The sequence below is a fragment of the Eretmochelys imbricata genome, chromosome 16 (genome assembly GCF_965152235.1).
Source record: "Eretmochelys imbricata isolate rEreImb1 chromosome 16, rEreImb1.hap1, whole genome shotgun sequence".
In the NCBI taxonomy this organism is placed as follows: Eukaryota; Metazoa; Chordata; order Testudines; family Cheloniidae; genus Eretmochelys; species Eretmochelys imbricata.
This window is the reverse complement of record NC_135587.1, coordinates 3,202,796-3,222,513: the sequence shown is the minus strand read 5'-3', so window position 1 is coordinate 3,222,513 and position 19,718 is coordinate 3,202,796. Positions and strand designations below refer to the sequence as shown.

General features: G+C 44.3%; 1 protein-coding gene across 1 annotated transcript in view; it reads right to left on the bottom strand.

Moving 5' to 3' along the window:
• LOC144275940 (ectonucleoside triphosphate diphosphohydrolase 8-like) overlaps window positions 1-19,718 on the bottom strand; it is an 87,652-nt gene that overhangs the window by 8,674 nt on the left and 59,260 nt on the right. Inside the window, exons 4-7 of the mRNA XM_077835606.1 lie at window positions 16,887-17,037; window positions 6,814-6,973; window positions 5,853-6,086; window positions 4,613-4,885 (exon numbers count right to left, since the gene is read on the bottom strand). Of these exons, the coding sequence (XP_077691732.1) occupies window positions 4,613-4,885; window positions 5,853-6,086; window positions 6,814-6,973; window positions 16,887-17,037 (818 nt within the window). The remainder of the gene's footprint in view (window positions 1-4,612; window positions 4,886-5,852; window positions 6,087-6,813; window positions 6,974-16,886; window positions 17,038-19,718) is intronic.

Here is a 19,718-nt window from a genome sequence, read left to right as displayed (position 1 = left end):
TTGTTCTAAATCCTCCTCTAATGATACCTCAGTTTGGGACAGTTTCTCAGATCTGTTTCAGAGTTCCTCAGATCTGTCACCTAGAAAGAATGGCTCAGGTTTGGGAAGCTCCCTCACATCCTCAGCTGTGAAGACCAATGCAAAGAATTTATTTTCTCTGCAATGGCCTTATCATCCTTGAGTGCTCCTTTAGCGCCTTGATCGTCCAGTGGCTCCACGGGTTGTTTAGCAGCTTCCTGCTTCTGATGTACTTAAAAAAAAAATTACCATTACTTTTTGAGTGTTTGGCCGGCTGTTCCTCAGATTCTTTTTTGGCCTTCCTAATTGTATTTTTACATTTCATTTGCCAGTGTTTATGCTCCTTTCTATTTTCCTCACTAGGATTTAATTTCCACTTTTTAAAGGATGCCTTTTTGCCTCTCACTGCGTCTTTTCCTTTGTTGTTTAGTCACGGTGGCTCTTTTCTATGTTTTTTAATTTGGGGTATACATTTAAGTTGAGCCTCTATTATGGTGTCTTTAAAAAGTTTCCACGCAGCTCGCAGAGATTTCACTTTTGGCACTGGACCCTTTAATTTCTGTTTAACTAACCTCCTAAATTTTGTGTAGTTCTCCTTTCTGAAATTAAATGCTACCATGGTGGGCCGCTATGGTGTTTTTTCTGCCACAGGGATGTTAAATTTAATTATATTATGGTCACTATTACCAAGCGGTCCAGCTCTATTCACCTCTTGGACCTGATCCTGTGCTCCACTTAGGACTAAATCAAGCATTGCCTCTCCTTCTGTTTGTTCAAGCTGCTCCAAGAAGCCGTCATTTAAGGTGTCAAGAAACTTTATCTCTGCATCCCATCCTAAGGTGACATGTACCCAGTCAATATGGTGATAGTTGAAATCCCCCATTATTATTGAGTTTTTTATTTTAATAGCCTCTCTAATCTCCCTGAGCATTTCACAGTCAGTATCACCATCCTGGTCAGGTGGTCGGTAATATATCCCCACTGCTATATTCTTATTATTAGAGCATGGCATTTCTATCCATAGAGATTCTATGGCACAGTTTGATTCATTTACAATTTTTACTTCATTTGATGCTATGCTTTCTTTCACATATAATGCTACTCCCCCACCAGCACGACCTGTTCTGTCCTTTCGATATATTTTGTACCCTAGTATTACTGTATCCCACTGATTATCCTCATTCCACCAAGTCTCTGTGTTGCCTATTATATCAATATCCTCATTTAATATGAGGTTCACCCATTTTATTATTTAGATTTCTAGCATTGGTATATAAGCACTTTAAAAACTTGTGTCCCTTTAGCTGTCTGCCATTATACGATGTAATTGAATGGGACTTTTTTTTATTTGATTGTGTCTGATCAGACCCTGCCTGTATTTTATCTTTTTCCATCCTCTCGTCCTCACAAGGACATAGAGATACTCTATTAATAGATCCTCCCCTAAGGGATGTCTGAACCACGTGCTCCTCCGCACCTGTCGCCTTTCCCCCAGCCCTTAGTTTAAAAACTGCTCTACGACCTTTTTAATGTTAAGTGCCAGCCCTCTGGTTCCATTTTGGTTTAGGTGGAGCCCATCCTTCCTGTATACGCTCCCCCTTTCCCAAAAGTTTCCCCAGTTCCTAATACATCTAAACCCCTCCTCCCTACACCATCATCTCATCCATGCATTGAGACCCTGCACTTCTGTCTAACTGGCCCTGTGCGTGGAACAGGGAGCATCTCAGAGAATGTTACTATGGAGGTCCTGGACTTCAATCTCTTACCTAGCAGCCTAATTTGGCCTCCAGGACCTCTCTCCTATCCTTCCTGATGTCATTGGTACCTACATGTACCACGACCACCGGCTCCTCCCCAGCACTGCACATACGTCTGTCTAGATGTCTCGAGACATCTATTATTATTGCCGAAACCCAGACGGTTTGGGAGAAACCGAACTGTTGGCAACCCTAATCCCATCCCCTCTTTGTGTCTGTGTCCCAAGGGGTAATTTGGGGATAATTGAGCACATGTTCTTATGTAAACTGCTTTCGCATTACTGAGCTGTAAGTGCTAAGCATTACTGTTGTCAGGGGGAGAAGGAGATGCTTTCCAAGTTTAAAGGGATGAAGGGGTAGGCTTGGTTGAAACTCTTCTGTCAATAGTATTTTGCGACAGAAAATTGGGTTTTAGACTTAACACAGTTTTTCATGAAGAGTGTCTGGTTTCCAGGGAAAATTTTGACTGTGGAAAAAACAAATGTCACCCATGTGCCTAATAGGGAGATATCTCTAAGAGACCTGTTCGGGGGGCTGGGTAACAGTGAGTTGTGTCTGGGTCATTGTTGCTAGGCGGATGTAGCACTCCCCACCCAGAAGCCTCTGGAATTGGGTGTGGCTGGTTTGGGTCTGCTCCATTCCCTGTTGCTGGGGTCAGGCTCCATGAGGGCAAGTGGTCAGGGCAGGGCTTTGCACAAGGCCATGTGCTCTGTGCAGGCTGGAGAAGCTGAGCCCAGGAGCAGGAAGCAGCTGTTTGCCCTAACTCGATGATGTTGTTAACCCTCCAGCAGGGAAGCATGGGCAGTGTTAATTATAGAAAGCGGAAATTGGGAGGGAAAGTTAATTTCTCTTATTTTAATTGTATACTTGGAATGTTGATTGATTTTAGACAAGCTGTTTTATTTAAATTGTCTCAACTAGTGCAATTCACCAACGTTTGTGTAAATGTGATAATGGGGAAGGAGTCATTTCTATTTTGCTAGTCTCAGTTTTGTATGTTCTTGTAACAGGGTTTTTTCAAAATCAATATACTTTACTGAGTTAATCAGTTAGTTGACTGGCTAACAGTGATGTCAGCAGAGGAGGAGGAAGAGTCTGCATGGAGTCCAGCTGAAGATTCCTACAGGCAAGTGGAGGGAAGATGCTGCTTTTGACTCAGCAGACTGTAACTTTGGTAATCAGAAACTCAGGTGAACTCAACCTAAGCTTTTGGGAACTCTGAGGGCTTGTCTTCACTATGGAGGTAAGTCGACCTAAGTTATGTTACTCCAGCTACGTGAATACCTACGGAGGTGGTGGAATCTCCATCCTTAGAGATTTTTAAGGCCTGGCTTGACAAAGCCCTGGCTGGGATGATTTAGTTGGGGATTGGTCCTGCTTTGAGCAGGGGGTTGGACTAGATGACCTCCTGAGGTCCCTTCCAACCCTGATATTCTATGATTCTATAATAACGTAGCTGGACTCGATGTAGATTAGGTTGACTTACCCCAGTGTCTTCACTGCACTGCATCAACCGGAAACGCTCTCTGGTCGACTTCCCTTACTCTTCTCGGAGAGCTGGAGTACCGAGGTCAACCAGAGAGTGCTCTGCCATCGATTTAGTGGGTCTTCACTAGACCCGCCAAATTGACAGTGTCCCCAGTAGTGGAGACCAGCCCTGAGTTTCTTCTCACAGTGTTTCTGTGTGGACTGATCTGTTTAGATTTGTTTTCTTTATGTATAACTGTGAAGATAATGTATGTGGATTATAAAATAGCCATGTTATGTTTTAAAATCTAAGTTATTATTTATTATGTTTCTTTATAAGATTTTATAAAGTAGGCACTTAATTAATTCATTTTGGGACTTGAATGTGGGGAGATTGACCCTGTGCAATCTCCTGGCTGAAAATCCTTAGAGGCTGAATTCTGGGTCTCCAGCTGCTTTTCTTTGTGAGTTGTGGGTTGTTTTGGGCACTGGAGAAAGGCTATGAAGTGAACTCTAGCACACACAAAGGTTACACAAACACCCACAAACTGGCAATTTTGATTCAGAAATTTTCAGTGCCTCATGGGAATTGTAGTTCCGGTACCTCATCCCCTTTCTCCTCCATGGGCTGTGCAACCCAGCCGGCCTACACCTCCATGGGACTCCCATGATGCACCAGCAAGAATGGGGAGACAATGGGATGGGAAATGAGAGTCCAGACAGAGAGTCCAGCCCCGACAGGAGAATGGGGCATGAGACACCCGAACTATAATTTGCATGTCACAGCAGCAGCTCCAGAGGATGTCGTTTAATGTTGACCAAGCCAAATGAAATATTTAAATTTGCTTCCACAAACTGAAATAAGACGTCATTGTGATCAACAAATCTCAAAACAAGCAAACAAACACCCATCCCCAAAAAACCAACCCTGGGGTTTTCAACACAAAGTTGAAATTTTCCCTGGAAAGTTCCTCTCCCTTCCATTTACCTACCACTGCAAGTGAAGGGTCACCCTGGGCCAGGTCACCACTCCATTCTCAAAAGCGCTATGATTTCTGTTTTGCAATACACGTTCCCTCTCTGTGCTGGCACATAAGAAGCTGCATTCCCTTTGCTCAGGGCAGCAGCCAGCCTGAAATGCTCCTGGGTGTGGTGAGATGCACTTCTCACCCTGGTCAGCCATGCACAGTTGTCTGAAAGGGCTGGTTTGGGTTTGCTGCATCTGAGTTTGGGGCTCCAGCTCAGTCCTGGGCAATTAGGGGCTGTGAGCGAGGCACACTCAGCCTCTCTGAAGGGGCACAAAGGGGGACTCAAAGAGAACAAGGGTTTAGAGATTGTTCAGAAGAGGGGTCAGAGAGGATTTGCCTTACAAAGAACTCCCCGTTGACTGGGGGCTGGTAGATCCCATCGAATGTGCAGGACTGACTCTGGCCACATGCCGTGAAGTTGAAGATCTGTTTGATGGCCATACGGCACTCAGTGGCATTCCCTGTGCCCACCAGCGTGGCGTTCCAGGAGGCTTGGGACAGGGTCAGCAGATGAGAGGCCGTGCAGGGGATGCTGTGAATGGAAGCTGCTTTGGTGGTTTCCTGGTATCCTTCAGGGTAGCAAGGGTGATTAACAGAGCCCTGGACCATCATGTTCTGGGAACAGTGAAATCACATGGTCATTCGTAGAGTGAAGACTCATTCCTATCCCCTGCCCTCATTAAACCTGATGAGGCATCCCAGCTAGGGATAGGAACATACTGGGAGTCAGACAGGACTGGCAGGCAGCTCAGTGAGAGATTTTCCTTTCAAGGCCACTGGCCCAGCTGCTGGGGCTTCTTACTATGGAGTTATATCATCATCAGATGTATTGTTGGCTTTGTCAGACCCAGACCTATCTGTGCACCTGCAGCCCCCTGCTTTCCCTCTCATGCAAGCCTCTTGCGGCTCTGGATGCACACTGAGCTGCATGGGAGAAGAGTGCAGGGGCTCTTGGAGGCTATAGGTGTTGCCAAGCCTCGGAGACCCAGCAGCCTCCCCAGCTCATCTGGCAAAGTGCAATTCAGGTCCTTCGGCATCACGCACAAACCCTCATGGCCATGTGGCCTCTAAGGTGAGTGTGATCCCCACTGAATCCCTTTCAAGCAGGAGGCTGAATGGTAGACAATGCTAGAGTCCCTGAACCCTGGCAGTGTCTTCCGCCTTGACAAGCCCCCCGCCCTGGCTCTAGCTCAGGGTCCCCACAGCCCGTAGGTATTTCTGCAACCTCTGGAGATGGCATCTCCTCCTCCTCCCTTGAACATCTCAGAAGGGCAGCATCAGTCAACCCCTTCCTGTTCTCCCCACTGTTCCAGCCTTACAAGGCCTCCTTCAGCCAAGCCCCTGCTTCTCTCCTCGCCTCCCAGAGAGACCTTGAAAAATTTCCCCGCTTCAAACTCCTGCTCCCCTCCACAGGCCTGCTTTATACCAGATGCTGCTCCTCACCCCGCACCCGCATGGAGCCTGCTGCAGGTGCTAAATCCCCTCTGATGCCTCTCCGTGCGCTCCCATTTGCATTTAATAGAAACAAAATCCCATTGATAGAATGAGGGTAGAGTCAAACTGCCACCAAATGTTCTCTCACTTCTGTTATTTTCAGGATCAGCTGCTTCAGCGCCTGATTCTGTCCATAGCAGAGATAGCTGTGTGTGTAGATAGTGTAGTTAAACCCATAGAGCATGAATTTAGAGGCTTTTGTCTGGTCGGTAATTGGACCAATGGGGATAAAGCTGATTTGGGTTGATGCTCCTCCAAGGTCCAGTGCACCCAGGATCTTGGCTGATTGAGGATGGATCCAGTCACGTTGTCTGGGAGAATACTGCCAAGACAAAACAGGGATCACATGGAGAGACAGCTCCAGTCTTGAGTTATTCCTATGGGATGCGGGCTGTATAAGAACCAGTATAAAATCAAATTGAATTGAATCAAATAGAATAAAACAGAAGGGGTTAACTGCACTGCAAAAGTCACCTGCCTACAGAATCTGAAAATATAGCCTCTGAAAACACTTGGAACTGAAATTTGATCTGGTTTCACCCAGGAGTGACCCTTGATTTCCTTTTTGTGTTTACCAGGGAAACTTATTTATAATTTTTGCTTCTCTTTCATCTGTAGGCTTAAAAATGGCAGGTTTGTTTGTGTCTGTGTCATCTGATACTGTCTCTGGGATAATTGCTGTACTGAGGTGTCAATAGCTTATTGGTCATGGGGTTTTTAAATGATACATCCTCTGAGAATGATATTACATCATACTGGAATACAGGGAGCTGGCAGGCTTGGGGATTGATACTGTAATGGGATAAGGAACCTTTCACCCCTATGTTACTAGCAGTAACGAGTCTGAAAGTTGTTACCATCTGACGGCTGCTTGGTGCCGTAGCCTCCATGCAAAGTTAGATAGTTTCTATCCAGTCCTTCCTGGGCATTATCATTGTGGGCTGCTGTCAATCTAGTACCTTTCATCAGCCTGAATTAACTTACGCATTTAAGAATCTAAAATAATAACAATAGCAGAGATGGGTGTTTCCATTTCCCACTAGCCACACCTTGGTGAAGGAGTCCAGCAGATAGTTGATGGTGATCCAGCCATAGGCGCCTTCCTCTTCCCCTGTAATGATCCGAGCCCCATGGAAATTCACAGGATACTGTCGTATGCTCTTAGCAACTTCATTCAGGACCAGGTCTGCAGCTGATTTGTTTTTCATGCTAAAGGGTGTGCAAAGGGAAAGAGTCACAGCAGTGAAACAATGCCAGGAAATCCTATTTCACAGACGTTGGATTTCTGCAGCAAACATTCCACACCGCAGGAGACTGGTGGGTTTTCGTGCCTCTTTCTGTTAACTAAACCCAAACTGCATTTTTGTCTTGATTTAGAATCATGTAGATCAGAGGTGGGTAAACTATGGCCCACGGGCCACATCTGGCCGGCGGGACCGTCCTGCCTGGCCCTTGAGCTCCCGGTAGGGGAGGCTCGCCCCCGGCCCCTCCCCTGCTGTCTCCCCTCCCCCGCAGCCTCAGTTTGCTGCGCCTCGGAGCTCTGGCCCACCTCTCCTGCTGGGGAATGCGGTGGCATGGCTGCGAGCTCCTGCTGCTCTGAGAGGCATGATAAGGGGGCGGGGAGCAGGGGGGTTGGATAAGGGGCAGGAGGATCTGGGGGGCAGTCAGGGGACAGGGAGCAGGGAGCGGTTGGATGGGGTGGGGTGGTCAGGGAGCGGGGGGGTTGGATGGGGGGTGGGATCCTGGGGGGCGGGATCCTGGGGGGCGGTTAGGGGCAGGGGTCCCAGGAGGGGGCGGTCAGGGGACAAGGAGCAGGGGGGATTGAATGGGTTGGAGGTTCTGAGGGGGGCAGTCAGGGGGCGGATGGGGGCAGGGGCCAGGCTGTTTGGGGAGGCACAGCCTTCCCTACCTGGCCCTCCATACAGTTTTGCACCCCTGATGTGGCCCTCGAGCCAAAAAGTTTGCCCACTCCTGACGTAGATAAAAGCAAGGTAAAAATAATACTGCTCTCCTTTCATGGAACTTCACCCCAGGTTCTATATAATTGTTTCGTAGCATCTGTCTTTATTTGCTTTAAGTATTTCATAGATTCATAGATTTTAAGACCAGAAGGAATCATTACGCTCTCGTGTGACCTCCTGCAGAGCACAGGGCCTGGAATTCCTGCATCAGGCCCAGGAACTTGCAGCGGAACTAGAGCGTCTCTTTTGGAAGACATGCACCTTGGTTTAAAGACTCCAAGTGATGCGAAATTCATGAATGCCAAGGCCAGAAGGGACCATTGTGCTCATCTAGTTGGACCTCCTGTGCTGGATCATATTAAAGAAGTTCTGTATTAAAATCACAAATGAGTTTGATTCCCCATAGTTTAAATTCCAGGGTATTACTAATTAAAAGGTCTCTTGGTTTTTGGTACTGTGTCTCTCCCTCTCTGTGTGAAACTTGCAAACTGCTAATTGTGTTAGTACATTCTAAGACAGAGTCTGTTCTCAAAGCAATTCTTTGTAACAACAACTACTCACACAGAGAGAGACTCAAAGCAATACTCTGTAACAACAGAAACAACACCCAGAGACTCCCCGCCCTTTTGTTGTATTCATCTCGCTTTGTTAACAATTGTGATTAAAATAGAGATACAGGATGTATGTGGATGAATGCTTGGTGTGGATAACAACTGAATGATCAGGGAGGTGCCAGCCTAAGAATCCAGTGTCCATCGGCTGAAGAAGGCATCAAGTGGAAATAACTAGAGGATCCCCGGAGGGCAGACTGGAATCCACCCAACAGCCACAAGAATGGGAGAACCAAAGAACAAGATAACATCTGGCAGCACGGAGCCGTCAGGAATGTGCCATCTGCTGATTGATTCAGAAGCAATTCCCATAGACTGTCATAGGAAGAAATTCCTATAAAAATGGACTCTAGAAAGTGAGAACTTTGGGGTCTGATTCTGCAAACCAACTTCCAGGAGCATCAGATGAGCATCTGACAAGGCCCTGCTCCCTCCTCGTGTCCAGGCCACCTGGCCAGTGGCTTGGCATAAGCAACTCTAAGGCTGGTAACTATGATAATAACCTTGTAGAACCTCTGTGTGTGTGTGTGTGTGTGTGTGTATGAATGAATGTGTGAATAAATATGAAATGAAATGGAATGGAATGTTATCGCTATAACTAACTGCTTACTATGATTCTTTCTGTATTCACAATAAATGTGGTATTTTGCCTTTTCCCCTTTAATAAGTTCCTGTTGGTTTTTATTTTATTGGTATAACATTTTGGTGGAGAATTGCAAAAGGGGGAATACTGGTAAAAAGCCTCAGTTATTGTAAATATTGGTGTGCACACCGCCAGCTCTATTGAGCTAGGCATTTCTATTAGGTTAACCAGACCTGCTGGCCTCCGGAAAGGTAGCAGGGGAAAAATGCATAGATTAAGCTACGATTACTAAACCTAAGTCCTATTGCTCACTGAGGTATCAGGGGCAGCAAGAAGGCCTAAGGGCCAGGCTAAGCTACTCGGTGGAATAAGGAGTAGCAGGTTCAGAGAATCTAGGCTGTGTCACTCGCTGACCTGTGCCAGGTGTGACGAGGAAATTTGATAAGCTACAATTTCAGAATCTAGGCTGTGTCACTTGCTAAGTAATACCAGGAGTGACAAAGAGATTGAAATATCCATGTTAAGATGTTTAAAAGAAAACAGGGTAAGCCAGTACCAGAGGGAGGAATGGAGTCAGAAGGAACTCCAACCTCACCTTTTGTTAAAGAAATTACACCTTTTAAACAAATCCTTCAAAAATTTGGGCACAGTCCTTGGACTAAACAAGCCCTAGCCGATGTCTGCACTATTTCAGACCTAGAGGATAGATTGGCTCAGTATATCCTCATATACAAACCTTCTGGTGCTGCCAAAAGAGATGCAGCAGCAATTTGGTTGTTGTGGGAGGCATGTAAGGATTCTTCCCTCCGCTTGTCTTCATGTAAAGAGGAAAAGGCACAAACGGAAATGGGAGCAGACAATTGGAAGGTGCCGGCTACAAATACCCAGAGTCAGCTGAAAATAGTGAAAGAAGCACTCCAGGAATGCAAACAGAGAGAAAGGGACTATTTAGAAAAGCTGGACGTGCACAAGTCCATGGGGCCGGACGAGTTGCATCCGAGAGTGCTGAAGGAATTGGCGGCTGTGATTGCAGAGCCATTGGCCATTATCTTTGAAAACTCGTGGCGAACCGGGGAAGTCCCGGATGACTGGAAAAAGGCTAATGTAGTGCCAATCTTTAAAAAAGGGAAGAAGGAGGATCCTGGGAACTACAGGCCAGTCAGCCTCACCTCAGTCCCTGGAAAAATCATGGAGCAGGTCCTCAAAGAATCAATCCTGATGCACTTGCATGAGAGGAAAGTGATCGGGAACAGCCAGCATGGATTCACCAAGGGAAGGTCATGCCTGACTAATCTAATCGCCTTTTATGATGAGATTACTGGTTCTGTGGATGAAGGGAAAGCAGTGGATGTATTGTTTCTTGACTTTAGCAAAGCTTTTGACACGGTCTCCCACAGTATTCTTGTCAGCAAGTTAAGGAAGTATGGGCTGGATGAATGCACTATAAGGTGGGTAGAAAACTGGCTAGATTGTCGGGCTCAACGGGTAGTGATCAATGGCTCCATGTCTAGTTGGCAGCCGGTATCAAGTGGAGTGCCCCAAGGGTCGGTCCTGGGGCCGGTTTTGTTCAATATCTTCATAAATGATCTGGAGGATGGTGTGGATTGCACTCTCAGCAAATTTGCGGATGATACTAAACTGGGAGGAGTGGTAGATACGCTGGAGGGGAGGGATAGGATACAGAAGGACCTAGAGAAATTGGAGGATTGGGCCAAAAGAAATCTGATGAGGTTCAATAAGGATAAGTGCAGGGTCCTGCACTTAAGATGGAAGAATCCAATGCACCGCTACAGACTAGGGACCAAATGGCTAGGCAGCAGTTCTGCGGAAAAGGACCTAGGGGTGACAGTGGACGAGATATGAGTCAGCAGTGTGCCCTTGTTGCCAAGAAGGCCAATGGCATTTTGGGATGTATAAGTAGGGGAATAGCGAGCAGATCGAGGGACGTGATCGTTCCCCTCTATTCGACATTGGTGAGGCCTCATCTGGAGTACTGTGTCCAGTTTTGGGCCCCACACTACAAGAAGGATGGGGATAATTTGGAGAGAGTCCAGCGAAAGGCAACAAAAATGATTAGGGGTCTAGAACACATGACTTCTGAGGAGAGGCTGAGGGAGCTGGGATTGTTTAGCCTGCAGAAGAGAAGAATGAGGGGGGATTTGATAGCTGCTTTCAACTACCTGAAAGGGGGTTCCAAAGAGGATGGCTCTAGACTGTTCTCAATGGTAGCAGATGACAGAACGAGGAGTAATGGTCTCAAGTTGCAGTGGGAGAGGTTTAGATTGGATATTAGGAAAAACTTTTTCACTAAGAGGGTGGTGAAACACTGGAATGCGTTACCTAGGGAGGTGGTAGAATCTCCTTCCTTGGAGGTTTTTAAGGTCAGGCTTGACAAAGCCCTGGCTGGGATGATTTAACTGGGAATTGGTCCTGCTTTGAGCAGGGGGTTGGACTAGATGACCTTCAGGGGTCCCTTCCAACCCTGATATTCTATGATTCTATGAAAGATTCCTGGCAGACCAAGCTGAAGCCTCTGAGAAAATTGACAGGTTTCAGAGTAACAGCTGTGTTAGTCTGTATTCGCAAAAAGAAAAGGAGGACTTGTGGCACCTTAGAGATGCATACTGTGGAAAGATCTTCTATACTTTCCACAGTATGCATCCGATGAAGTGAGCTGTAGCTCACGAAAGCTTATGCTCAAATAAATTGGTTAGTCTCTAAGGTGCCACAAGTACGCCTTTTCTTTTTGAGAAAATTGAAAGAGAGAATCATGTGCTCCAAGGTATGGTAAAGAAATTAACCTTGAAGCAGGGCTGAGCACCTGCAAATCATAGTAGTTGTGAATCACTAATTAAGAGTCTGAGACAAAAATTGGGCTTTGCCTCTAAACAGGTAGCAGCCATTACAGCGAGTGAAGGGGGAGAAGGTCCTATGTACAGCACCCCCAGGCAGAATTACAAAGAGAAAAAGTTAACTCTGCAGAGGCTGGAGGGAATTAAGCAGCTAAACTTTGTGAAAATATTAAAAAGGAAAAGTATTAGAGAAAGAGCATTCTTGGTTTCTTTGCAGCCATTCTGAAGGGAAAATGGGCCCTTTTCCAAAGGAATGTCTGTAAATTAGCCAGGCAAAAATAAACTATCTGATTAAAATCATTTGACTGGACAATTTAGTCAAATTTGCTAAAAGAACATAAGGGGGTTCTATTGGAACTTAACTGCCTCAAATGTATAAAGGGAATGAACGATGTAAAAACAGAGCAGTGTGGAAGGGATGTTAAGGAAAAGAAAATGTGTATGTATCTGTGTGTGTGTGTGTAAATATGTAAAGTTTGGCTGGTAACTATGATAACAACCTTGCAGAACCTGTGTGTGTGTGTGTGTGTGTATGAATGAATGTGTGAATAAATATGAAATGGTTTTGTTTTGTTTTAAATAATGCCACTAAAAATCCATTTGACTCTTTAATTCAAAGTTGCAAAACTGACAGACCTTTTTGCTAGACACAGGTGATTAGTGTTGTTTAGCTTTGGGATTTGGCATTTTACCCTTAAAAGGTAGCTCAATGCTTTACAAAATTTAAAATGTTTTTAAGTTGTGGCTGCAGCAGGGCAGTCAAAATCAGGAGAATAAAAAAAAAATTCTGGATTCTTTTTGTTTGTTTGTTTGGTTTTTGTTTGTTTGTTTGGTTTTGTAACAAAGTAGCAGATGAGAGCCGTAGTAAAAAAATAATAATAAAAAAGACAGTGCCCCTCTGAAGTGACAGCAGGGGTGAGGAGCACAAAACAAAAAGAAGCAATGTTAGAAACACTGAGTCTTAAAATGGCTCTGAGTAATCAGACTGTCACTTTGATAAAGGTACATGAAAACTCTGTAAGCAAAAAAAGAAATAGTGACACCTTATGTAAAATGGATCTGGATAATGTTCTAGAAGTTAAACGATGGAAGGAATGTGCATTTGCCCCAGAACATGTGCAGGGTATATTGTAGAAGGGGCAAAAGAAATGCAAACATACCATGCTACTTAATTAAAATGCTATTCGGGCTCCAAAGGGAGCCACAATAGGTTGGGATTTCTTTTTCAGATTGCTGTGTGTTTTGGAAGCAGAAGTTAAAAGTGATCAAAACTCTGGTGAAAGTTTATTGTGTCCCTTTTAAGAGAGAGTCTCTGAGCTGCTGAGGGCTTTAAATCCAAAAGCAGGAAGCGGCTGTGAAAATGCAAATGACCTAAACGATAAAGGAAGGAAAGAACTAGTAGCACAAAGGAGCTGCAGATAAAGGACACACCTGGTCAGCAAACAAACTGTCTAAATAAAAGGCATGGGATCACAAGAGAATTTTAATACATGTAATGATAATAAGTACCCCTGTAACAAGATATAGTGTGAATGATTTTTGGAAAAACCCTTTAAGGTCATATGGTAATGATGCGTCTCAGCTATTACCTGTAAATAAACTTAAAGCTTAACACAGTAGGAAAAACATTATAAACTTGGTCTGCTGTATAAGAAGGGAAACTGAGGTACCCCACCTCAGGGATTTAATGACTAAACAGTGGGATAATTTCCCCATAACCCTTAAAAGATAAAAGCCATTGAAACCTGGCCTGCCTATAGAAAAAAACAGGAAAATATGGGGGTAATTCCTCTGTTTTGCCTGCAATCAGCAAGGCTATTTGTAAAAGAAGTATTTTAAGCAATAATCTGCCACCCCAAAAAGGGGTAGAAACATGTTCTTTTGTCTTTCAGAAAATCTGGAAAAGCTGATGCCAGCTGAAGAGCAACCCAATACCATGAATCTGCTGTCACAATAGAAATTGTGTTTTGTGTTCTATGTTTTGTCTTGTCTTGTTGCTAGCACTGTTGTGTGTTTAAAAAATAAATAAATAAAAAAAATACAGCAGACCTGCAGGTAATTAAAAATAAATTAAGCTCTCTGTCCCAGCTACAGGACAGCCTGATACAAAAACAAGTACATGCCAATGTAGACTTGGTCCAAATTGGTCTGGGTAACCTAAAAGGCTGATGGAATCTTTGGCAATGGCTTAATACTACCACATGGCTTATGCATAAGAAAAAATTTAGAAATAGGAAACTACACAGCCATAGCTATGGGATGCACTGAAATGCGGATACTTGCCCTAGCTACTTTGGAACACGAAATGTTCTGGGTCATATTGGGAAATATTAAGTGTTTGATGCATTTGTTAAAACAAAGAAAGAGATCATTGTTTGACACTTATCAATATGAATGGATGCAATATGTTTCCAGTATTGTAAAACCAGACTTGTTAATGGGAGAAATTGTTGTCAAAATTGCACACCAACAGTCCCTGGAGGCAAAGGTATTGAAGGTTAGCCTACTCCCCATATTACACATGGGATCCTTCTGGCTACTTGGACCTCAAGCCAGTGGGCTGGGGAGGGAGGGAAGCTATTGGACACTAGAGGTTGTACCGAATGGACTCCTCTAAAGTGGGTGTGCCTCACCTTGCCTGATGCCCCAGAACTTTGTAGTAAAGATACATCACTAGGATCATGTATGTGGGATGAATTGGAATCACAAACTCAAATTGCCTCACAGTACCTTCTCTTGAATAGGCTACATAGAAAGTGACACTGATGATTATAAATCTTAGTGTCAAAAGGGGGATTATGTTGGATCATATTAAAGAAGTTCTGTATTAAAATCACAAATGAGTTTGATTCCCCATAGTTTAAATTCCAGGGTATTACTAATTAAGAGGTCTCTTGGTTTTTGGTACTGTTTCTCTCCCTCTCTGTGTGAAACTTGCAAGCTGCTAATTGTATCAGTACATTCTAAGACAGAGTCTGTTCTCAAAGCAATTCTTTGTAACAACAACTACTCACAGAGAGAGAGACTCAAAGCAATACTCTGTAACAACAGAAACAACACCCAGAGACTCCCCGCCCTTTTGTTGTATTCATCTCGCTTTGTTAACAATTGTGATTAAAATAGAGATACAGGATGTATGTGAATGGATGCTTGGTGTGGATAACAACTGAATGATCAGGGAGGTGCCAGCCTAAGAATCCAGTGTCCATCGGCTGAAGAAGGCATCAAGTGGAAATAACTAGAGGACCCCCGGAGGGCAGACTGGAATCCACCCAACAGCCACAAGAATGGGAGAACCAAAGAACAGGATAACATCTGGCAGCACGGAGCCGTCAGGAATGTGCCATCTGCTGATTGATTCAGAAGCAATTCCCATAGACTGTCATAGGAAGAAATTCCTATAAAAATGGACTCTAGAAAGTGAGAACTTTGGGGTCTGATTCTGCAAACCAACTTCCAGGAGCATCAGATGAGCATCTGACAAGGCCCTGCTCCCTCCTCGTGTCCAGGCCACCTGGCCAGTGGCTTGGCATAAGCAACTCTAAGGCTGGTAACTATGATAATAACCTTGTAGAACCTCTGTGTGTGTGTGTGTGTGTGTGTGTATGAATGAATGTGTGAATAAATATGAAATGAAATGGAATGGAATGTTATCGCTATAACTAACTGCTTACTATGATTCTTTCTGTATTCACAATAAATGTGGTATTTTGCCTTTTCCCCTTTAATAAGATCCTGTTGGTTTTTATTTTATTGGTATAACACCTGCACATCACAGGCCACAGAACCTCACCAACCCACTCTTGTGATAGATCCCTAACCCCTGGCTGAGTTACGGAAGTCCTCAAATCATGATTTAAAACTTCAACCTATAGTTATAGTCTAACCTGCTATACCACAGGACATAGAACTTTCCTGAAAAGCTTCCTAGGTCATATCTTTTAGAGACACATGCAGTCTGGATTTAAAAACGTGTAAGTTATCAGCTTCGCTAAATTGTCCATGAAGTGTCAGAGCTAAACCAAAGTGCCTCACAGCAGCAGACACTTGTTCCCCATTTTGAACTTAAATTTTGTGACAAAGTAATGGACAGCCTCATGCCTGCTGTAGCTCCAAGGTAAACTGGTACCTCCCTCTGCCTCTAAAGATAAGCTATTACCAGCAGGACAGTGGGGTGGGAGGAGGTATTGTTTCATATTCTCTGTGTATATATAAAGTCTGCTGCAGTTTCCACGGTATGCATCTGATGAAGTGAGCTGTAGCTCACGAAAGCTCATGCTCAAATAAATTGGTTAGTCTCTAAGGTGCCACAAGGACTCCTTTTCTTTTTGCGAATACAGACTAACACGGCTGTTACTCTGAAACCTGTCATTAAAAGCTATAATTACACCGTCTATTCCCAGACAAAATCTTTAAATACAGTAAACACATTGTAACTTTGTGGTTATAAAAGACTATGGGAGTGGTTAGGGAGCTAGCCTTTGACTTAGGAGACCTCTGTTCATTTTCCTGTTCCACCACAGCAGCAGTCCTGTGTGACTTTGGGCACGTCACTTAGTTGCTCTGGGCTCAGTTCCCATCTGTACAATGCGGGTAATAGCATGTCCCTGCCTCGTGAGGATAAATACATTAAAGATTGTGCAGTGCTCACACAGTATAGTATGGGGGGGCCATGTATGTCATTCCAAATTCAGGATGATGCTTTGAAAGTAACAATTCAAAGTTAAGGTTCCACAAAATCCTCGAGCCCACCTGCCCCTCACTGCCACCACTACCTGGGGTCTGTCCAGTGAGGGAGACTCCATGTTGATGGCTGGTATCCCAACTGCTTTCCACTTAAAAATCATTAACGGTGAATGTCTCCCTCCCGCTGCCACGTCCAGGGCCAGAGGCCCAAGGGCTCAGCATCCCCAGTCAGGGCCAAGTTTTCTGGAGAGCTCAGCACCCAGCATGCACCCAGTGTGCTGAGCTCTGCTGAGGATCTGGTCTCTTTTTTAGGTGCCAGAACGGGAGCTAAGGGTGCTTGTGAGTGCTGAGCTTGTTCTAGCCATACTGGGTGGGGGTGTCGTGTCACCACAGAGCCTTTTGTTTACCCAGGAGTTGCTGTGTTATTACCTCAGCAGCCTCATGCCTGCTGTAGCTCCAAGGTAAACTGGTACCTCCCTCTGCCTCTCATCAGGAATGACCTTCAGGGCATCCTCTAGACAGCTCCGGAGGGACTCACCAGCTTTGGGAGGGTCACTGGCGTAGCTTGATATGCCAGGTCCTGGAACACAGTTATGTCGATAAGAGTGACTGGGGATGGGGCAGGGTTCAATGAGAGGACGTAAGGGCTGAGGCCTGGTACCTCATGGGAGTGTGATGGATAACCTGCTGTGAATCCCTCAGTAACCACGTCACTTAACTCTCTGCTTTGCCTCCTGAAGCATGATCATTAGGTGGAAGGAGCCAGGTGGCATGCAGGGTGTGCTGCAGTGGGCAGTCTCTCACTCCAGGCCAGAAGACAGGGACCCCCTGGCACTAGGCAGCACAGGCTGGGTTATTCTGGAAGCCAGGCAGCCAAGAAGAATCACAGGGTCTGCTTGTGTCCAGAAGCTTCAATAATGAATCCTCTTTATTTGCGTTACAGACTAGCCCTGGCTTCCCTCTACCGGGAGGTAAGATCACAGGGGGCCATATTGTGCCCTTATGGCATAGTTCTGTGCTGCAGGGGCCACCTGTAACCTTTGAGTGCTTCTCACCATGCCAGCACAGTACCCAAACCTGTGGTCAAAACTCCTACATAGGAAGCTTGCTGCAGAGATACAGGCCACAGAGTCCCCGCTCAGCAGAGGCATCTGCATTCATTTGCCCCCATTGCAGCCATTTGTTCATGGAGACCAAAAGAGGAAACAGGCCCAGAAAAAAAAAGCAGAGATACTGGAGTGTTTCAAGCTCCCCAAAATAATGCGGGATAAGTTTAGCAACAGGTGAGCAAGCAAAGACTCCGGGGCCCAGCCCTGCCTGCTAACGGGAAGCCTGGGATTTCTTCTTGACTCAAACTCCCTTCCTAGCACCACTCAAAAACTGACATCAGGGAGATCTCATTTAATCTGAGAAATTATTGCACAGCGAGAGTCCCTCCTGCAGGGAAGTGGGAAAAGCCCTACAGCAGCTGATGAGCCTTGCTCTACCAGTTACATTCTGGTACAAGATCTCATGCCATGTTGCCCAGGGGGTTGGTGGAGCGGTGCACTGAAAGCTGTTTTGTAATTGTACGTGATCACTTTGAGTCCTCCGGGGTTTTACTGGTGGTGCTTACAGGTCAGAAGCTCTGTAAGGAAGTGTGCAATCTGACTCTTCAGCAGTCTGTCTGCAAACACCCAGCCTACAGCGAGGTGGAGTGAGATGTGTTTGCCTTAGGGAACAGGCTGCTTTATTCTCTCTTGTTCTGGGGTTCTTGTGTGTTATTGTTCTGAATTCTAAGAAATAAAGTAGTATTACTTTTTGGGCTGTCAAGCGATTAAAAAAATTAATCGTGATTAATTACACGATTAAGCGCACTGTTAAACAATAATAGAATACCGTTTATTTAAATATTTTTGGATGTTTTCTACATTTTCAAATACATTGGTTTCAATTACAACACAGAATAAAAAGTGTATAGTGCTCACTTTATATTTATTTTTTATTACAAATATTTGCACTATAAAAAACCCCAAAAGAAATAGTATTTTTCAATTCACCTAATACAAGTTCTGTGGTGCAATCTCTTTATCATGAAAGTTGAACTTACAAATGTAGAATTATGTACAAAAAAACTGCATTCAAAAATAAAACAATGTAAAATTTTAGAGCCTGCAAGTCCACTCAGTCCTACTTCTTATTCACCCAATTGCTAAGACAAACAAGTTTGTTTACATTTGCAGGTGTTCTCATGGCACTGTTGTAGCTGATGTCACAAGATATTTAGGTGTTAGATGTGTTAAAGATTCATATGTCCCTTTGTACTTCAACCACCATTCCAGTGGATATGCGTCCATGCTGATGACAGGTTCTGCTCAATAACAATCCAAAGCAGTGCAGACCAATGCATGTTCATTTTCATCATCTGAGTCAGATCCCATCAGCAGAAGGTTGATTTTCTCTTTTGGTGGTTTGGGTTCTGTAGTTTCTGCATAGGAGTGTTGTTCTTTTAAGACTTCTGAAAACATGCTCCACACCTCATCTCTCTTAGATTTTGGAAGGCACTTCAGATTCTTAAACCTTGGTTTGGTTAGAAATCTCACATTGGTACCTTCTTTGCATTTTGTCAAATCTACAGTGAAAGTGTTCTTAAAATGAACATGTGCTGGGTCATCATCCGAGAATGCTATAACATGAAATATATGGCAGAATGAGAGTAAAACAGAGCAGGGGACATATAATTTTCCTCCAAGGAGTTCAGTCACAAATTTAATTAATGCATTATTTTTTTAATGAGCGTCATCAGCATGGAAGTATGTCCTCTGGAATAGTGGCCGAAGCATGAAGGGCCATATGATTGTTTAGCATCTCTGGCATGTAAATACCTTGCAATGCCAGCTACAAAAGTGCAAATGTCTGTTCTCACTTTCTGGTGCCATTGTAAATAAGAAGAGGGCAGCATTATCTCCTGTAAATGTAAACAACTTTATTTGTCTTAGTGATTGGCTAAACAAGAAGTAGGACTGAGTGGACTTGTAGGCTCTGAAGTTTTATATTGTTTTGTTTTTGAGTGCAGTTATGTAACAAAAAAATCTACATTTGTAAATTGCACTTTCATGACAAAGAGATTGCACTACAGTACTTGTATAAGGTGAATTGAAAAATACTATTTCTTTTGTTTATCATTTTACAGGGCAAATATTTGTAATAAAAAATAATATACACTTTGATTTCAATTACAACACAGAATACAATGTATATGAAAATGTAGAAAAACATCCA